General features: G+C 45.1%; 1 protein-coding gene across 50 annotated transcripts in view; it reads right to left on the reverse strand.

Annotated features, from left to right (window-relative positions):
- Madd (MAP kinase activating death domain) overlaps window positions 1–20,791 on the reverse strand; it is a 46,430-nt gene extending 25,639 nt beyond the window's left edge. For 13 of the 50 annotated variants that reach the window (XM_078046088.1, XM_078046069.1, XM_078046086.1 and 10 more), the window contains exons 1-19: window positions 19,527–20,791; window positions 15,614–15,772; window positions 14,432–15,028; window positions 13,720–14,023; window positions 13,084–13,215; window positions 12,308–12,421; window positions 11,505–11,585; window positions 9,229–9,407; window positions 8,200–8,435; window positions 7,452–7,608; window positions 7,082–7,185; window positions 6,799–6,989; window positions 6,288–6,412; window positions 5,771–5,910; window positions 4,149–4,250; window positions 2,349–2,451; window positions 1,802–1,988; window positions 1,555–1,705; window positions 1,042–1,248 (exon numbers count right to left, since the gene is read on the reverse strand). In XM_078046088.1, coding sequence (XP_077902214.1) covers window positions 1,042–1,248; window positions 1,555–1,705; window positions 1,802–1,988; window positions 2,349–2,451; window positions 4,149–4,250; window positions 5,771–5,910; window positions 6,288–6,412; window positions 6,799–6,989; window positions 7,082–7,185; window positions 7,452–7,608; window positions 8,200–8,435; window positions 9,229–9,407; window positions 11,505–11,585; window positions 12,308–12,421; window positions 13,084–13,215; window positions 13,720–14,023; window positions 14,432–15,028; window positions 15,614–15,675 — 3,172 coding nt within the window. In that variant the 5' untranslated portion in view covers window positions 15,676–15,772; window positions 19,527–20,791. Of the gene's footprint in view, window positions 1–1,041; window positions 1,249–1,554; window positions 1,706–1,801; window positions 1,989–2,348; window positions 2,452–2,809; window positions 2,870–4,148; window positions 4,251–5,770; window positions 5,911–6,158; window positions 6,413–6,798; window positions 6,990–7,081; window positions 7,186–7,451; window positions 7,609–8,199; window positions 8,436–9,228; window positions 9,408–11,504; window positions 11,586–12,307; window positions 12,422–13,083; window positions 13,216–13,719; window positions 14,024–14,431; window positions 15,029–15,613; window positions 15,773–15,999; window positions 16,037–19,526 lie in introns of all 50 variants that reach the window. The other 37 variants (XM_078046045.1, XM_078046064.1, XM_078046059.1 and 34 more) reach the window with 8 other exon arrangements.
- Between the last annotated feature and the right edge of the window lie 82 nt (window positions 20,792–20,873).

Here is a 20,873-nt window from a genome sequence, read left to right on the forward strand (position 1 = left end):
CAGAAACAACACCAATTGGTACAGTTGTGTCCCTGGAAGGAACTTTAGAATTTACTTAGTGTGACCTTCTCATTTCCTAAAGGAGGAGAGAGAGTCCCTGTGAGGGAAGTTATTTGCCCAAAGTCTCATTCCTAGTTGGTGGATGATACAGGACTAAAACTCCAGACCTCCAGACAGGCAGGCAGGTAGGTACTTTTTCTAGAACATCACACCAGGCAGGAGAAAGCCAGGACTGAATGCCTCTAGGAGAAAGTTATGCTGGCTAGTGAAAGGAGCTCCCTGAAAAGGGAAACGGCTCCTCATTACCATTTATGCAGTCATAGTGCCAATCACTATCGGTTGTGGCAAAGAGGCATCAGCTGGAAGCATAATGCCCAGGCACCTAGAACCAGAAAAGACACAGCCTGGATGATGCAAGGTGAAGTAGGGAGTGAGCCAAACAATGATCATACCAGAGAGTGAATGGAAAACTATCAAACAGGAGAAAGCTTTTAATGAAGTCCAGGAAAGGAAGGGTTTAAAGAAGAGCTGACACAGAAATATATACCTCTGAGGTCTAGAACCCAGGGAAACAGAGTCACTGGACAGGCTGCAGAGGCGTGAATTCCAGGGCAGTGTAATGCTTTGGATGGGGGAAAATTGGCTTCAGAGACCCAGATGACCATAGTTTTATAGCCCAAAGACATATCTATAAGCTTCCTGCTAGCATCTAGGAACTCACATGGTCTCTTTGCTATATGAAGAATTCAGATGTAAATAAAAAGAGGGACCAGGAGTATAGCTCAGACTCCCTGCACTAAGCCTCACAGGGACTCTAAACAAAACCTCTGTTCTTCCTCTGAGATGTCAGTGGGGTGGCTACAGACAAGGCATAAGGGATAGAGAAGCATAGAGAAATGCACTGGAAATTGACAGACTTATCTCCCTCTTTAGAAAGCAAAGCATGGGGAAGAGAAAGGCAGGATTCTGGATGGATAGAAAGGACGGAGGGATATTTAAGAAGCCAGAACCCCTCAGCACACAAGACACCATGATACGTACCGATAGAGGCTACAAAATTCTCTTCCTTTAAACTTCTAGTGTCCACTTCCTTAGGACCCTTTCCTGTAGCACTTGGTACCCGAGGTCCCAGCTGGGGGACTCTCAGTTGTGCCATAGCCTTTGGGTCCCCCCGCCCAGCCAGACCAGGATCCTTGCCAACTGGGGTATTTACACTTTCTGTTGGACTTCTCTTCCGCTTGTCTGGTTCTGAGAAGAGATCAAATACAGAAAGAGGTCAAAAAAGGAAGCGAATGGGAAGAGAGGCAGGGAAATGAGGTAGGAGAAGCCAGGATATGGGAGGATGTGGAATAGAAGAAGTTCAAGGAAAGAAAAGCCAAGAACTTATTTTTCTAAATACCCACTACATAGAAACATGCACTAGAAAATAAAACCCCAAGACCTGATGGGAAGCAGCGAGGCACTGGGAAACTTGCCATGGGAACAATGTGCTGACTCTTTCTGACAAGTGGGGCAGTTGCAGAGGGCATGTTGCCCAGCAGGTATGATCCCTACCTTTACTATAGTAGTGGGTCTGGGCAATTTCCAGAAGGCCAAAGATGCTGGCCATGCCACCCAGACCTGCATGGGCATAAGACTGCTCCAGGCTGAGGACTGTGCACTTGAGGAGATCTAACATTCCCTTGTACACTTTTCGACTGATCTCCTGCAACGACAACCCAGGTCCTAGAATTAGCAAATTCCCTTTGGCAGCCACAGCCCTCTGCTCAGTCAATTCCAACCCCCTAGCCCAAACACTGACCACATCTGGGATGATGTCCTGCCGAGCATCGTCTTCTGACTGCACGGTGCGGTTCAGCTTGCTCAGGACAAAGACTCGCAGCTGCTCACTCTCCAGCAGCCGGCGTACCTTTTTCATGTTGAGCCAGCCCACTCCCTGGCCATCCAGCACACTGTGTACCACCTCCTTCAGGAATTGCTGGTTCTCACTATAGGGTCCACACACCACTTTTTGTGGTTATCAGCTTCTCGGGAGAGCATCTCCCCTTTCACCTGACCATATATTTGCCTTCTGGGGCAAAATGCAAAGCCAAGTCTCTGAATATCATCAGCCTCCACATCCCCCATCTCTGCAGATAACCTGGTTTGCCAAGTCCCACCTCAGCAATTTCACCCTCTTCAACACTGCAAACTGTTACTGCTGCAGTGGATTGGATCAGAAGTGCTGGCAGGAAACTGATTTCATTTACCATCCTTAGAGCTTCTTTCCCAATCCTGAGCATCCCTCAAGCTTTGTACAGGAATCTATCTCCACCTGAGAATTTTTAAAACAGCTCTGCGTTTATTACCTAGAATTGCTGGATCGGCCCTGGGGTGATGGAGGTTCTCTTTTCACTGTTGGACTGTGTTTAATGACAGATGACTTTTGGTCCACTAATGCCCTCCTGTTTCCTATAAGCAGGGAAGGCAGAATGAGAGACATCACTGTCATAGTCCAGAACTCACAGTAGCCCAGCCCTGGGTCGCCATGTTCCATGCCCATTCCCCAGCAGGGCTGGGTGGGGGTGACACCAGGGCATCACACACAGGCAGAAAGCAGCCATGGCAATGTGAAGGAGGTGGGGATGGAGACTCAGGCCACTCCACATGCACCAGCAGCATGCCCTGTGGGCAGCATGGGTGTCATGGGGGATAGGCAAGGCAGGTCACTCATGTGATGCCTCTTGCTTCATGAGGAGGATGGCCCTCAGGCAGGCACGGAAGATGCTAGGAAAAAAAAGATCATGCACAGCTCACGGGCAAGACCCACCTTCACCACTCCCGGGGCCGGCTTCAGTAACAATCTCCATTAGAGTATTTAGCCCAAATACTGGGACACAAAATACACAATTAGTAGGTGCACCACAATACCGTATCCCCTTGTACCCATCGATGGAGAGTAAGTCAGATCATCCAAGCATTTTCCCAGAGCTTAAATAGTGGGCACATCAGAGCTGGAAGCCAAGTGACCAAGAGACAACCAAGGCTCTGTGGAAGACCATCCTTAAGGGGAAAACTCTCAAAGCCAGGGCTGGGGTAAATGATATGGAGAGTCTGAGGTGCTGAACAGGCACATGCATGAAAGAAGGGCCACTGGTTTTCATGAAACATCTAGCACAGGGGTCCAGAAAGCCTGTGGGCATCCACAGGGGAGAGACTCATCTTGCTGATGCTATCATGGGAAGTGGGGCAGGACTGTGAGGATGGGAAATTGGTAGGAGAGATAAGTGCAGCAAATGAGACGAAGCATCAACATGCAATGAGAGTTCCAATTGCTCTTCCCCTCAAATGTATCAAATGGAAAGCCAGCAACTCTAACACCTTTCCACCTCTAATCTACCCAGCCGTGTATGGATGCACGGGAGCAGCACTAGTGAGTTCTCAACACTACCACTCTGAAGTCATTTTTGCCTACATATGGCATTTTCCCATCACCACCAAAGACTCCTGATCTTTTTAAACCCTGGGAGAAGTCAGTTAATATAAGGAGTTGCTTCTCACTATATTTCCTATCAAGATTAAATCTTTCAGCACAATATCCAGAGAAAACAAAAGAAAATAAAATTAATTTCAGAAGAGCCTCTTAAACTGCCAGAGATCACAAGTGAACTGAAACAAGGTCTTAATGGGGTCCAGAAGCCAACTAATACTACCTGGCCCACTCACAGCCTCCAGGTTGACATGAAGCCATAGTAAAAGGCTAGACACCATAAACACTGCCAGGATCTCCGCAGCCATCCTTCTGTGGGCCAGTTCCTTGGGATGGAGTTCATTCTAAATTCACACAGTGGGAACCTGCTCTTGACTAGGGGCAGCTGATGATCCCTATGTTAGCTGTGTACCTTTGACAAGGTCCCCTGCCAAGAGCAACAGTAATCCCACAATTGCCACTATCCTCAATAATGTAACAGGGCCTTTTCTAGCTACAGATACGGTCTCCATATGACAACCATCGAGAGCCCATGATGTGCAGTGAGAGCCATGAGAAGCAATATGAAGGGCAACAGCCAAATCCAATGATACACAGTACACAGGGCTCCTGACAAGCACCCATAGGCCTGACATACCTTCCAGAGTAACCTAGTTTGGCAAAAGAAACTTGTAGTTACCTTTCAAACTGGGGAATGGTGTGGTCTTCTCTCGGGCACCTTTGGTGGGCAGTGTGAGATTTGAAAGGCTGAAACTTGTACTGTGGTTCCGATATAGGCTGCCTATGAGGGTGGGGAGGGTGAGAGCAATGAGTTAGCAGGACGAACAATCAAAGCATCTACTCCAGTGACTGCAGCACCGTCTTCATCTCTCTCCTTTCAGGCAGCATCCCAGTGTGCTAGATCAGACAACCTACACTGTCTAGAAGGCACCAAGTCTAACTTAGAGCACACAAAGGAGCCATTGCCAGGAATGCTCAAAACCCAGTACAACCTTCTCTGGCTACCTCCCACAATATCCGTGTTTCTCATCTACTTCTATCAGCATGAAAACTGGTAGTTAATATGCTTCTGGTCTGAAGTGGGTGCAGTTCCTCCCTGGCATATGAAAAAACTTAAAAAATCACAACTATCTCTCTGTTGACTCTCTGTAGTCCTTAGTCTAGAGGTCTATCTCTAATCTTTAAATGATACCACCCCTCCTTGCTAGAAATTCTCTAAGTACAAAAATCAAAAATCAATCCCGGAGCTGGGGAAATGCCTCAGTTGGTAGAGTGCTTGTCTCACATGCATAAGGCCCTGGGTTTAATCCCAGCACCATCAAAAAAAAAAAAAAATCAATCCTGTATAGATTTCAAAGCATGTTCACAAAAGGCCCTCACCAGGCAAAGAAGGTATCAAATATATATCTGAAGCAATATTGACCAGAATATTCCCATAAAGTATACAAGTAAGTATGTGATTTTGAATTTTTTTTTTTCTGGTATCTGGGATTGAACTCGGGGCACTCAACTACTGAGCCACATCTCCAGTCCTATTTTGTATTTTATTTAGAGACAGGATCTCCACTGAGTTGCTTATCCCCTTGCCATTGCAGAGGCTGGCTTTGAACTCGCAGTCATCCTGTCTCAGCCTCCAGAGCTGCTGGCATTATAGGTGTGCCCTACCTCGCCCAGCTGATTTTGAATTTAGTGCTTAATTTATGGTTGACCACTCATCTGTCTTGCCTGAAATAAAACTAAACTTCCAGGTATAACAAAATAATGACTAGTCTTCCCCCCCCCAGGTATTGGAGATTGAACCTGGGACCTTGCACATGCTAGGCAAGAGTTCTACCACTGAGCTACTCTCTTTATTTTTTTTTAAATTTTATTATTTTTTAAAGATAATTTTTAATATTTTTTAAGGTGGACACAATACCTTTATTTTATATTATTTTATTAATGTGGTGCTGAGGATCGAACCCAGTGCCTCATGCATGCTAGGCGACAGCTCTACCTCTGAGCTACAACCCCAGCCTTACTGTCTTTATTTTGAAGAAGTGACTTGCTAAGTTGCCCAGGCTGGACTAGATAGAACCTACCAGCTTCCCGAGTAGCTGGGATTACAAGTTTGTACCACTGCACCCACATTTTTACTATGTCATCTAAAAGTACTTTATTTAGTATCACCCAAATAATCTGCATTAGAGCCTGGTAATGCCAACCCAGCCCATATCTCAAGTTCTAAGACACATCTGCCATGTTAGACCCTACCATAGAGAAAAAAAGGAAGAGAGCAATGAGAGAGCTTAAGGCACTTACTGGCAAAAGACATGATGCCCCCGAAGCCCTCGGTGCTGTTGTTGGAGATGGTGGAGTTGGGGGAGCTTGCTCGGGAGTCTGACTCTGCTTCGGAGTCACTTGCCAGTTTCAAGCTGTTGGGCCGCAGCAGCTTTTGAGCCCTTGAATGCACAGCGGCACCTATGAGCCCCAGGCAGCGGTACCTAATCTTGGGAGTGTGGTCCTTACACTACACTGCAGTCACTGCTTCCTTCCCACAGCTAAGCCCCTAGATCAAAGAACCACCCTTTAGGGATGGCAGAACCATGAGAGCATTTAGACTCTCAGACTCTCTGATTAACCCTTGCCCAGGGTCCACTGGAGTGAGGTCCTTCAGTCACCCATCTAGAAGGAATCCCCAGGCTCTCACCGATTGCCATTGACATGTTGGCTGAATCGGGGAGTGTAACTTTCCCCCTGCTCATCATCATCTTCCTCAGGGGGAAAGCCATACTGGGGCTCGAAGTATGGATTGTCATAGGTTCGCCGGCGCACTGACCCCTCTCCAATCTCTGTCTGGCGTCTGTCCGTGTTCGATTTGCCAATGCTGGGAGGCACGGTAGGGAGGGGCTTGGAGACCCCTACTGCTGCCTTATCATCCATCTCTGTAGACTCAGCAGGTTCCTAAGGGCCATATTAAATTTAAAAATATGGTCACATGGTGCCTAGTGATGCCTTCCCTTATTCTTAGTCTGGCAGGGCCAGGCCAGGTCTATCCCATTCCCAGCCTATAGAATGTGTGGGAAAAAATCTCTGTGGCACCCTGTTCTCTGTCCCCATAAACTGTACCACGGGCATCTTTGCTGCACCCTGAACAAAGCCCAGTGACTTCCCTCTGGGGTCAAAACTATATCTCAGAGGCTCTAAAGTCATAGGGCCTCTGAAGAGGAAGATGGGAAGAGTGTGAGAAAAGGCAAATTCACAGCTAAAGCATGACATTCCTAACAGAGACAAGACCCACACTCCCACCCACAGTTCTCATCCACCCACCCCTCCTCATGCTCACGTACAGAGCTGGCTCCATGGACCACAGTGCTAGGGCTGCTGCAGGCAGTGGTGCTGGAGCTGGAGCGTTCTGGGGGGTTTTCCTGAGAGTTCTCACTGTCTGGGCCAGGCTCCTCTGATTCCTTTTGGTTCTGCAGGTCATCAATCTCCACCTCACTGGCATCCCCAAGTGCTGCATGCGTCAGAGGGTCCACATCTGCCAGAACCCAAGGGAGACAGGTATAGTTCATCTCATCCCCAAGCCTAATCCCTGTTTAGAGCAGGCCAATCTCACCAAAGCACACTTACTGGGAGTATCACCATTGATGTCACATTTCATCATTTCACTGACAAAGTCACCCAGGGAGGAGTAAGAAGAGCTTGAGTCATCATAATCCATACTATCGCTGCCACTGCAGAGTGAAGGACATTAAAAAAAAAAAAAAAAAAAAAAAAAAACCAGAAAGGGATAGGGGAAAAATATCTGCAATCAGAATTTGGAAAAACAAAAATGGAGCACACTTTAACTCAAGTTCAGGAATAAGATAAAATAAGGAAGCCAAGAAAAACAATCAACCAAAATAAAATACCAGGCTTCGAAGACTTGACTCTTAACTCCTAAGAGGTTTTGCCTCCCACTATGTGCTGTGGAGAAGGGCTAATAAGAGGGACTGCTCACCTGTCATCAGTGGGGTCAGAGTCAGAGTCACGCTCTGGTGGTACAGTCAGTGCCTCAGCCAGCTGGGAGTTGCTATCATAGACTCGATAGTGGATGGGCTGCAGCTGGTGGGCATACCACTTTGGCTTGTCACCAATCAGGGCTGGATCAAACATATCTACCCAAGGAAGAAAAAGAATAGTTGGGAGCAAGGGGTAAAAGGCAAGTAAACACACAAAAAAGGAAAAAGTCTAAAGCAAAACAAGAATGGAAGGCTGGGGTTGTGGCTCAGAGGTAAAGCGCTCGCTTAGCATGTATGAGGCCCTGGGTTCGATCCTTAGCACCACATAAAAATAAATAAATAAAATAAAGGTATTGTGTCCGACTACAACTAAAAAATAAATATTTAAAAAAAAAAAAAAAAAAAAAAAACAAGAATGGAGCCAAGCATGGTGGCACATGCCTGTAATCCCAGCAGCTCAGGAGGCTAAGACAGGAGGATCATGAGTTCAAAGCCAGCCTCAGGAAAATCGAGGTGCTAAGCAACTCAGTGAGACCCTGTCTCTAAATAAAATACAAAATAGGGATGGGGATGTGGCTCAGTGGTCCAGTGCCCCTGAGTTCAATCCCTGGGACCTCCCACCTCAAAAAAAAAAAAAAACCAGGAATGGAAGGGACAGGTAAAGATTAGTAAAGAACAAGCTAAAAGAAGGGCCATCAGGAGCTCAAAGATAGAAGGTGGAGCAGAACAGAGGGCAGGTGAACTCACTGTTGTGAATTCGCTGAAAGGCGTAATTGGTGGGGTTTAGGATCCATTCTCCAAAGTACTCCACAGCCTGAGTCCTGGCCAGTTTCTCAGCAAAGGGAGTCTGCCTGGGACGTGAGGCTAAAAAGGAACCAGCTTGGAAAGCTACCACAGGCCGAGGAAATAGTCTCAGGGTACGGGTGTGCATCTGAAAGCCCTGCAGCATGTTGGCAGAGTTGAAGAACCGTACCATGGCCACTCTGGGGAAGAAGATGACGCTGAGATAAGCTGAGAACCATACCCTGTAAAGTGAGGACTCCACAATCCATGGTGTTAACCACCTCCCAAAGCCATTCTTCAACAGATTTCCAACATCCAAGGTAGAGATATCTTTCATCTATTTTGTTTTGTTTTGTTTTGTTCCACTTTGCCTTACAGGGATTGAACAAGGGGCCTACCATTAAGCTACATCCCCAGCCCTTTTTTTCTATTTTGAGACAGGGTGTTGTTAAATTGCCCAGCCTGGCCTTAAATTCATGATCCTCTAACCTCAGCCTCCCAAGCCACTGGAATTATAGGTGTACATCATCAAGCCTAGCTTGGAAGAGATTTAGAGAATCATTGGTCTTTTTCTTTCTCTCTCTCTCTCTCTCTTTCTCTCTCTCTTTTTTTTTTTTTTTTGGTACCAGGGATGGAACCCAGGGGGTGCTTAACCACTGAGGTATACCCCCAGCCCTTTATTTATTTGTCTATTTTGAGATAGGGTCTTGCTAAGTTGCTGAAGCTGGCTCTGAACTTGCAATCATACTGCCTTAGCCTCCAGAGCTACTATATTATAGGCATGTGCCATCACGCCCTGTGGTCTTTTTCTTTATGCTCAAAAAGGTGATAAACTATTCTCTTTGCTTTTGCTAAGGTGGAAAATATAACAAAATATCAAACACATTTTATACATAAAGAAACTCTGGCTATGGGAAGTAGCTAGCCCCAAACCCAAGAGAGCAAAGAAACCAATTTAAGAACTCAGGATTTCTTTAGTTTGCTTGGTCTTACCTGGTTGCAACATCCACTGAATCCACATCATTGCCATAAATGAGCGGGTTGAATTCAGTGGAAGGTGTGGACTGCAGGTCATTAGAAGGCCTTCCCAAGAGAAGTGGGATCTCCTGGCCTTCATGAAATTTCTCCAGATTGAGGATGGGCTGGGTATTGAGACTCATGCTGGCTAGGGCCTGAGGAACAACAAAAAACTCCTCATATAAGGTATCTGGGCAGTTAGCCAATCTCAACTCTAGGAAAGAGCATTCTTAAAGTCTTCTACATCACACTTTCTGACCAAAAAGTTCTCAACAGAGAACTGTGCTCTGCAAATCACAGACAATTCATTTCAGAGCCTTCATCTTTGAAAAAAGATTCCAAATATTTTAGTCTTTAGAATACTGCCTGAATTATTAAGCCTGAATATTGCTCTCAATCAACCTAGCTCAAGACAACTTGATCAAATCTGACAATAGTTTTCTATTTTTATTTTTTAATGAACAGTTTTTCAAATTGAAATCTATATGGAAGCATAACTGAAATTTAAAAATTTAAAAGTTTCTCTGGGCTGGGGATGTGGCTCAAGCAGTAGCGCGCTCGCCTGGCATGCGTGCGGCCCGGGTTCGATCCTCAGCACCACATACCAACAAAAGATGTTGTGTCCGCTGAGAACTAAAAAATAAATACTAAAAAAAAAATTAAAAGTTTCTCTGAAGGAACCAGAGCTTCATGTATGCAGTGTACCCAGTTGAAATCAGCCCCTAGAAGGCTCCATGGGGCAATTTGAAAACCACTGGTCTAGATCAATAATGCTTTTTAAAAGTTAGTGAGCACAGGAATCACCTAGGATGTTGTTAAAATGCAGATTCTAATTTTGTATGTTTGGGATGGTTCTGAGGTTTGGTTTGGTTTTTGTTTTGTTTTCAGTACTAGGGATTGAACCTAGGTGTGCTTTATCACTGAGCTACATCCCAGCCCTTTTTATTTTTTGTTTCGAAACAGGATTTTGCTAAGTTGCCCAGGCTGGCCTCCAATTGTGATTCTTCTGCTTCAGCTTCCCAAGTAACTGGGTTTACAGGCGATGCTAATGCTTCTGTCCATGGACCACACTTTTGAGAAGCAGTGGTCAGAATACAAAAATCCATGAGCTCAAGGATCTTAGTTCCTATAAACATTTAAAGTAATAAATTGACATAATTTCTTATATCAACTTCTCCATCTCATCAGTCATACTTAAGCAATTATCAATAATGAAAACACAGTAAATGAAGACAGCTAGAAGTTTCTGAACTTGCAATCCTACCAGACTCTGCAGCAAGGTATCATATTACATCAGCAGTGATGAAGCAAGGGAGAGTGACAAGGATACAAAATGACCCATTTAAACTCAAACATATACCATCTAGAGAAACTACTGAGTACTTCAGACAACACAGGAAAAAAGATTTCTAAAGACCTTTCAAAAGAGAGTGGAATTAATAAAAATAAACACAGTGCTAGCTACTGCTTGTCCTATATAACACATACAGCAGGGGAAGGGAATGTAGCCTTATTGTGTTTTACCTCCAGGTACTGTTTGGCATGCAGAAGGAAGAGAAGAAAATCAACCAATGAAAAACAGATGTAAGGGATTACTCAAAGAAAGAATTTTTTTGGAGGGGGAAGAGGTGCTGGAGATTGAATCCAGATTGAGTGATTTACCACTCAGCTACATCCCAGAACATTTTTTTTATTTTTTCCTATTTTGAGACAGGAACTCATTAAGTTGCTAAGACTGGCCTTGACTTATAGTCCTTCTGCCTTAGCCTCCTGAGTTGCTAGAATTACAGGTATGCATCACCACACTCCCCTCCAAAAAAGAAATTTTTGAGGAAAGGATTCTATAAGGACTATAGGATCAATTCAAGAAGACAGTATAAAAGGAGCCCAACGGTCCAAGCCTGATGGTCCAAACTGCAAACTCCCATCTTAGAAAATTGAGAGAATGCTCCAAGGCCATAAAGAATGGCAGACATGACAAGAAATAGAACGTAAAAATTATTTTATACAGCATCATACAGTGACAAGGCATACAACAAATTAGAAGGAATCCTTTTGAGATTCACCCCTGCCATGCAAAATTGGATATACCTCTTCTTGAACCCAACAGAGGCAAAGAAAATCTACTTTGTAAAGTAGTGAAAATCTACTTTGTAAAGTCTAAAATGAAACAGGGTCTTAGAATAGCTGCCTTCCTACAACAACCCCAGGGCATCTATTACTCCCTTTCCTTTCATTCACTCTTTACCTACCTGCTTTAAATGTTTTTTCAGCTCTAATGATTCTGGCTCTGGCAGGATGGGGAGCAATTCTGCATTGGTTGGGGTGATCACCTGTATCAGAGAAAAGATAAAAGCAAGACCTTAGAATAACTAATCAGAAGTTTCACTTCCATAAGGGTAAAGAAGATAATAGGAAGATTTTATGTGTATAATATTATCACATGTTACACACACACACACATCTGAAAAAAATATATACCTAAATGTTATTGGTGACTAGATAATAAGGTTACAGTTCTTATTTTTTTCTCTTCATGTATTTTTGTTTTCCAATGAACACTTATAAAGTTTTTCTAAAGTTTTAATGTACTCATGCTGCAAAATGTAAATATAATGTTTTTTTAAGTCTGCCCTGAAAGGGCCATTTCTTACTGGAAATCATATCCCAGGAAAAGCATCAGGAGATCTACACCATATAATGATACTTGGGCCAGGGCTCTATCTCAGTGGCAGAGCACTTGCCAAGCACGTGTGAGGCACTGGGTTCAATCTCCAGCACCACATAAAGATAAACAAGTAAAATAAAGGCATGCTGTCCATCTACAACTACAAAAAAAAAAAAAAAGCTCTTAGAGAATGCTGGAAGAGCACTTAGTTCTGGCAAAACTAAATCCTTTAAATCTAACCATGGGCCTATCCTGACAATAAATAAAAGCAGCATGAGTAAAAGTTGTTTTAACGAGTATCACAACAGAAACACCTAGAAAAACGGGTATCACAGGATTGGGTCTAGAACCTAATCTTATTCTACAATGCCTCAGCCAGAACCTTACCCTATTGCTGTCCAGATCCACTAGCCATACGTCATCAGGCATTTTGAAGTCTAGTTTGTAGAGGAAGAAGCTGGCAGGGACCCCAATGATGTAGGGGGTTGGGGCCAACAGCAGCTGTAGAAAGGATAAGAAGATAAGAATCAAAGTTCAAACCTATTATGAGCACTTATCAAGTCAGGATTTTTCTAGATAAGGAAATATAGACTCAAAATCCTGTTTTCAAAACCCTTAAGCTGGTCTGGGGTTGTGACTCAATGGTAGAGCGCTTGCCTAGCATGTGTGAGGCACTGGGTTCAATTCTCAGCACCGCATATAAATAAATGAATAAAATAAAGGTTCACCAACATCTAAAAAATTAAAAATAAAAAACCCCTTAAGCTAGTTGTATTTTAAAATTCAGAACTTTTCAGATTTTAGAAAGGCAAAACAACGTATTTTCTGTTTATTATGTTATACCTACAGCAGTGTAGCCGATAGTCTATAATCATTAACTGTGATTATGGAATTTTTTCTTTTTTGCAGTAATGGGGATCAAATACAGGGCCTTGTGCATGCTAGGCAAGTGCTCTACCACTGAGCTACATCCCCAGCCTTTAACTCTGATTTTAAAGAGAAGAAATAAAGAAATTATAAATAGCACAGGTTTTGTCACTAAGTCAGTTTAAATCCATCAGTCATAGACAAATAAATTATAAGAGATTGAGGACCAGTATTGACTGACAGCTTCTTTGGGCATTGATACAGGTTACAAAGCTAGAAGACACCTTGAGACTCACCTGCTCTGCCGATGCCATGCAGGTGGGAAGCAGTGGGATGACAGGAAACATGTACTCTAGGGGGTAGATCATTGCCACAAATGCCATCACAGACATAGAGAGAGCATTGTAGTCTCGGGACTGTAGCACCACCTGCAACAGCCACACCAGCAGAGTCATCAACAGCATAAAATCAGGTTGACAAGCTTTTGTAGCTTTCAATACTACAATTTAATTCTCTCACCACGTCTATAGCTGCAGCTTAGCTTCCACAATCATCTCTGTCCCATGTGCTACTGTGTCTGCCACCTCCCTAACTAAGCACTGAAGTAACCTTTACTAGAATCATTACCTTCCTAGTTCTTTTGCTCCCTCCCTATCCCAAAAGTGGAACAGGACTACTGATATTTCCTGAGAATTAAGTCAGTGTAATTAAGGATAATTCAACTGAGTGACAAGCCTCTGAAAACACCCTACATGATACCAGTACCTTAATTCAACCCATATCTAATGAATACCTGCCATACATCTGGCATTGTTATTCCTAGAAATGAAAAGATGAAAATATCAGTCCCTGTCCTCAAAGAGCTCATTCTTTAGCCTCTGCCACAGTGTCAAGCTCTTTCCCTAGAAAGTCTGTGCAGCTGGCCCTCTCACCTTGTGCTCCAACAGGATGCAGGTTAGCACCTGAAGACAAGCATCTACACCCAGAAGTTCCAAGGGAAGGTGCAGAGGGAAATCCACTAGGGTGAATCGAGAAGGGTCTGGAAGAGCAAAGGTCAAAGCTGGCTGGAGCTCCTGGGGTAGGACTTCAATGTCTACTCGCTTCTGCCCAGAGACAGGTACTGGGGAGCGCAGCAATCGATAAATCCAGGCCTCGATCTCTCGAAGGTCATGCAGAAGGGCACTTGACTTCTCTTCCACTAGCAGTGATCCAGTAAAGATACGCCACATGGTGTCCCTAAGGAGCACACAGCAGCTGTCAGACATAAGCATTAAGAGCTGATACCTCATTGCAACCCAATATAACTATGGAGGGTATAATGACAACTGGAAAAGGACTATCATTAGGAAATCCCACTCTTTGAGCTCCATTGGGACCAGAAGCTATTTATATAAGGGCAAGAACAACTGTAAAATGCATAGGTAGTAGGACTTAATGACATGCCCACCATAAAACATCAAACTCCTCGGTATTATTCCAAGCCCAATTATGATAGGAGGTTCAGCTCGGCAGCTGTCTTCTGCTTAGTTAAGGGTAATGTGTTTAAATAGGTTTAAAGCGCCTGCATAGGAAATTTCCCACAGACCAATTATAACTAATCTCTAACCACTTCCCCCTCTTCTGAGCAAGAGCAGCAAACTGTACCTTTGTATACCTCGAGGGATGCCCAATTTCTTGCCCAGCAGCCGTTCACTACAGCAGTCCACCAGCCGTTTGAGGGTATACAGACACTCTCGGAAGGTGGAGAAGAAAGGGTAGTGGCTGAGCACACACAGGGATGTCAGAGTACTGTTGCGGGACCTGCTGCCTGCCTTGGCCCGGCGTTTGCCCCGAGGAGACAGGTTCACATCGGGGGTGGAGTCAGCACTAGGAGGCTGCAGGGATGAGCCACTCTCTGAGCTTTCTGTGCCAACCTCTTCTGAAGCACAGGTGGCACCAGTCCCTTCCTTCCCACGGGACCCTGCCCCGCCTTCCCCCTTTTCCTTAGGCATTCGCTTTTGGAAGGAGCGGTAGAAATTAACACAGATGCCATAACGTGTGACACCAGTGTCCTTGTCAGTGAGGGTGAAGACAAAGGAGGTATCATCCCGAAGGCTCATGCGCCGCTGCCGCACACTCAGACAGCCCTCTGGCTGGCAGAAGAACACTACATCTGGAGGCAGGGGAAACTCAGGGTGGTCCTCTAGCGGGTATCGCCGTAGCAATTCAGGAGTCTGGGCCACACTGTCACTGCTCGGGTGCCTGAAGAATATAAAGACAAACTCAGCAGCCTGAAGAGATAGAACATGCTATCAAATTTTAACCACAGTCAACAAATAAAGCTCAGAATGTCCTTGTGGATAAAGTAACCCAACTGTAGGACCTTGGAAAACATTTAGTGGGCAGGCTGAATGCAGTCTGCACTGTCATGAAGACACACACCTATCCTGAAAAAAAAAGTTTCAACAATAAAATGATCACTAACACCTTATGACAACACCTTTCAAAGAGTATTAGCTAATGAATTACCAAAAGAGTATATGTAGGTAGATTAGGAGTGCAATGTACTTTTGCTTTTTATAAAATAAGAAAATTCAGATATAAAAAATTATATTTGCTCAAAATCACAAAGATGCTAATTAAGAACAGAGTTTTGCTCTGTTTCTGTCCAGACCAACACTCTGGATCTATTCAATGTGTTGTTTTCCCTGTGGGCATCAATGCTCCCATAAGGGTAAAATAAAAGGAAAAACTGAGATATGCAAAGCAACACGGAAACAGAGAAGAAGAATTGCATATTTTGTGGCTATCCCATATGACAAAACAAAGATATCTCTTCTTGGTTACCTGGCCCCTACGATCACTAGATAGTCAAGTAACCGGGGACAGAACTTCTTCTTTTGCACCATGGTTCCAATTCATCAGTTCATCTCAGAGAAACTTCAGGGCACCAAGCAAGGAGTCGCATTCCCAGGAAGAATTCTGTTATTATCTGATAATCCAAGTCTAATAGGAAAAAAGGACTGATAAGATTTCATTGCTGTGCCCGAGTGAATTATCCCTCTGGCAACTTCATCCCAATCAGGGGCACAGGTCAGAAGAATTTCCACTTTAGTACTAAACACAGGAGAACTTGACACTTGTCTAGCCTAGTGTCTAGGCTTATGAGTTCACAGAGTCAAATGACTAGTAGGATAAGGAGCTGGGGATTAGTTCAGCGGTAGAGTGCTTACCTAACAGGGCCAAGGCCCTGGGTTCAATTCCCAGCACCTAAAAAAAAAAAAAAAAAAAAGAAAGAAAAGAAAAAAAGAGGAGAAGGAGAAATAATGGCTCCTGTCCCCGTCACTATCAAGTGTGGCTCATTTTCAGTCTAGCCCCTGGGGCTCTGTTTCTGAAAAACAGACCTGGGCAGTGTAATACTGACTCAGTCATTATGATAACAAAAATTAAGTCACTTTCAGGACTGCTCCAAGGATGATTGGGATCAAACCAGACTCTTCAATCAGCACTAATCTGTATTTCTAGGTCTAGATGGAAACCTAATTATTCTGTTTCAACAATCCTCATTTAGCTTGATGAGAAACTACCATATAGACTGTCTAGTTAATTGCACTCAGACAATAACAACAGCTGGCTATTCTAGCTCATGTGATCACAGATGAAGAATGTCCATACCCCAGCTGCCCCATTTCAACCATTTTTCTCCCCCATCAAGCAAGAAAAGGGCCCAGTGGCCATGGCTACTGGCTCTGCCCTTGGTGCTGAAGCATTTACTCTCTATTCTGGTCTCAAGATCAGACTCAGTAATACAATACATACAGATGAGGCCTTATTCTACTCCTTTTTTTAAAAAAAAATTAGTTGTAGATGGACACAACATCTTTATTTAGTTTATTTTTTTATGTGGTGCTGAGGATCGAATCCAGCACCTCCCATGTGCCAGGCAAGTGCTCTATCACTGAGCCACAGCCATAGCCCTCTACTTTATCTTATAGAAATTATGAATTAAGTGTGACATGCTAGGATTTCTCCAGTTTCAAGGAAGGATGTTCACAGGAATTCCTAAACTATAGTTCTAAAATTAGGAAAAGTTGCCAGGCACAATGGCACATGCCTGTAATGCCGGCGCTCAGGAGGCAGGAGGATCACAAAAACAAAGCCAACCTCAGCAACTTAACAAAGCCCTAAGCAACTTAGTGAGACCCTGGCTCAAACTAAAAATAAAAAGGGCTGGTGATATATCTTGGTAGTTAAGTACCCCTGGAGTCAATCCCTACTACCAAAAATAAAAATAAATAAATAAAAAGAAAGAAAGAAAAGAAAATTAGGAAAAGCTTACATGATCCTAATTATCTGTTATTTCCTATTGAGTCTCCATATACTTCTCTAAATAAAATGTTTCATTCCACTACAAGGTAATTCCAGTGCTCCACAATTTTGCCTTTGCTCTGCACACAGTCACACAGAGAGTCCCATTACACTACAAAACTCACACACCACTCCTTCATCTGCTGCTGTGTGCACTCCCATACATATAGAAACACACACACCCCCAGTTTGCTTAACGCCCTATTTGGTTTAGATTATGAGTAGAAGTTCTATCTTTTTCTCCCCTACCTAATAATAAACAAGACCTAGTTGCAACGCCTCACATCCTCAAAATATTGCTTTTTTCTCTTGCTCCCAATGCAGGACCTACAGGTAATAGGATTCAGTTTTATCTCCATAGTGACTCTTGCTCCTAGCACTATTTATAGAAGAGTTACAGCCCCTCCCCTGCTTGGTGACCGCACAGTGCTAGCAGCTGCTACTCCAGAGCCACCAGAGCCCATAACAATTCACTCTCCGTAAACCTAGAGACACCTCTTCCATGACAGCACCTGCTAAAAATTAGGTTATCTTTTCCCTTGTCTGCCACTAGTCTGCACTTTTCCACAATTCTGGCTTTTGATAGAGATATCCCCTCATCACCAAGTTCCCGAGAATGTCATACACTCACTCATTTCTGGGAATCACTAGTGTTTAACAACCCCAAACAGTCCTTTGGTTCTCCCAACTGCTGGAGTCATGAGCATACTCCAGAAGGTGGGGCATTATTATATAGCTGAGTTCAGCTCCTCCTAGGCAGAATGAAAAAGGCAGAGAAATGGAGAAATGAAATGGGATGTGGATAAAAACAATTCATTCTATAAAGAAATGTGTAGAAATGTTTATAGAGTAAAAGACAAAGTATCTTAAAGTAAAATAGAATTTAGCTGGTGGCTTGGTGGCACAAGCCTGTAATCCCAGCGGCTTAGGAGACTGAGACAGGAGGATCAAAGCCAGCCTCAGTAACTTAGGAAGGCCCTAAGCAACTCAGTGAAAAAAAGTAAAACAGAATTTACCAGACTGGAATTCTAGGTTAAGCTATGAAATATAGGTTTACATAGAAAACCATAAGATCTTTGTGGCTAAGATCTCATCCATCAGGCCTGAAACATCTCCTACTACTAATTAGACATAGGGCCTCTATAGCCTTGGTGAAATACCAGGTCCTCTCCACTGAGAACCATTTGAAAAAACTCAAGTCATTATCACGTTCTATAGTTCTCATCTCCTTCAGCCACAAGGGCTCTGAGATCTGTGATTATCCACATCTCAGCAACAACCATTGCCTTCAGTATTCAGATTGCAAAGATAAAAGCTTTCTTCTCATTCTCTCCTCTCACTCTCTTTTCCACAGACTTTAAAATTTCTACCACCATCTATAACTCAAACTCTATCTTCAAAATAGGCTAGGACTCCACCTCTTGCCTCAACCCTACTTGCTAAGGCAGAGCACCAAGCTCCCATCTCCATATAATCCTAAGGCATCAATTCAAAACATATATCTTTCTATCCTACATGACCAACATCTAGAATCCACAATCCTTTAGGTTATCCATGCCTTTTCAGCCTAAAATGGCCATGCTAACCAAACGTTTAGATTTGTCCTTCGGTTTGGGCAGGATCTCATAGTAAAACCACAGGAACCCCGAGGGCGATATGACATCTTTGCTGACGTGAGCACCTCCTCTCCTCCCCCTCCCCAGGCAGTGACCTTGCAAGCTCATCAGCACAGACTGGTCCAGCGTGAGGGAGAACTGGAGCAATGAGGCCGGCGATAGGCAGGGTTGGGGAAGAGGGGAGGGCAGGAAAAGAAGCAAGAATTGAGATGCAGGAGCCTGGAAAGGGGGAGCAGTTGCAGGAGAGATTAAATGGTGCCTCCACTCTCCCTACTCTCCAGCAAGTCAATTTTGAAGCATCAAGTTCAAAATATACACACATATATTTTTGAATGTATTTATTTTAAAGAAACAAACGTGGCTCTCCAAATCCTCAACAGAAATAAGGCACACGCACTCACACACGCGCACAAGCACACTCATGCCAGGAGCGAGTGCCGGCTGGGACCCGGGCTGGACACTTCTGCCCGCCCCCTCACCTGCTGGACAGTTCCCCACCCCCGCCCCGCAACCAGCGCCGCCCGCAAGGCAGGAACCGAGCGGAGCTGCTCTCATCCCGGAGCCCGCACCCCCTCGGCGGCCGGAGCGCCCACACCTCTGGCCGCTGCCCTTCCTCCTAAGACTCCCCAGTCCCTCTGGACATCCATGACCCTTTACCTTCCTTCAGTCCTTCCTCCGAGACCCTTTCTTCACGGAGCCCGTCCCTCTCAGAGCCCGCTTCCCCCAGGAGTCCCCAGATGCCTGTCCAAGACCCCCAGTGGCCCGGACTGTCCTACCTCCCGAGCTTCGGGGGACCTGCCAGGCCGGCTGGACGTCCCCCAGCAGCCGAGCGTCAGTCGCTGCCTCGCGAGGCGCCGCTGCGAGCGGGCTCCAGTTCCGCGTCCGCACCGGGGGGCGCGTACCACTCGGAGCCGGTGCGGAAGGGGGAAGCTGAGGGGGGCTGGGGCTGTACCATTCGCCCCGGGGGCAGGGCTGCACCAAGCCGACCGCTGAAAGGTGGAGCCGACTTCGGAAGAAAGGAGGCTACGCACACACCTATCCGTGTGCGAGTGGGAAGGGATGGGAAGCGCTGGGCCAGCCCAGCGCCGCTGCGTGTTAAGGGGAGGATCCAAAGGAATACCTTTTGTTTAGGTTGCTCAAATAGATTTTAATTAGGCATTGTCATAGAGCCCATTTCAAGGAAATGTTCATTGACCTGAAAGTGACTTCTCAAGATAAACTGCTCCTGAGACTTCCTGACCGTCTCCCCGCACCTCACCTTGCTACCCCCATTCGCGTTTTGGAAGGGTCCGGCCGCCTGAGCTGGAAAGCTGGCTACCCAGCCGGTGGAGTCTACCAATTCCGGGTGGCGGGGGGACTTGAGGCTGGAAGGCGCGGCCGCGGTATCACCTACACCATGCACGCACGGAAGGGGGCATGAACGGTGCCGCGGTGCCTGCTGGGAAATGGAGTCCGGTCCTTTTGAACGCTCAAACACAACCCTAGGCAGCCTTCCCAGGCCCCAAGGGACTTTTCTTCCCGTCCCACAGATCCCTGGGGGCTGAAAGGAGGGGATACCTGGCCATGGGTCTTTCAGGTTGCGTCCTTTATATCAGATGCCAAGGGAAAAACTAAGGCTTTAGACACATATGCGTGAAAGGTGATTGGCTGTTAAATACAGCTCCTCTTACCCCCACAGAAAGACCACTCGCTCCCACCTGCATTACTATTATTGGGGAGAGAGTATCTAAGCCTCAGCATTTCATTCACTCATATGGCATAATTGGGGCTAGTAAAAGAAGGTCCCCTTCACTGCCAAGATTGTTACTTGTGACATGCCTCCCTCCTCTAAGTCTGGAGGCTGATCCTAAAGGATGCAGGCTTTCTCCTCCACTGCTGTAAGCCCAATTCAGAAATTGTTTTCTCTTGCTCTGTAGCTTCTTGATCACCCTCCAACAAACAGGGTGGGACCTATCAGCGAGGCCACCCTGAGGTATTTATGGCCAAGCCACAGAGTGACATTGGAGAATTTCTTTTGGGGCCCTGTGGGGAAAAACAGGAAGTGGTGGAGGCAGGGCCCTGGAGAACTCTGTGCAAAATGGCCCCAGGTTCATCCATTTGGTTGGGTCAGTAGGTCTTCAGAT

This window comes from Ictidomys tridecemlineatus, chromosome 4 (genome assembly GCF_052094955.1).
Source record: "Ictidomys tridecemlineatus isolate mIctTri1 chromosome 4, mIctTri1.hap1, whole genome shotgun sequence".
Taxonomy (NCBI): Eukaryota; Metazoa; Chordata; class Mammalia; order Rodentia; family Sciuridae; genus Ictidomys; species Ictidomys tridecemlineatus.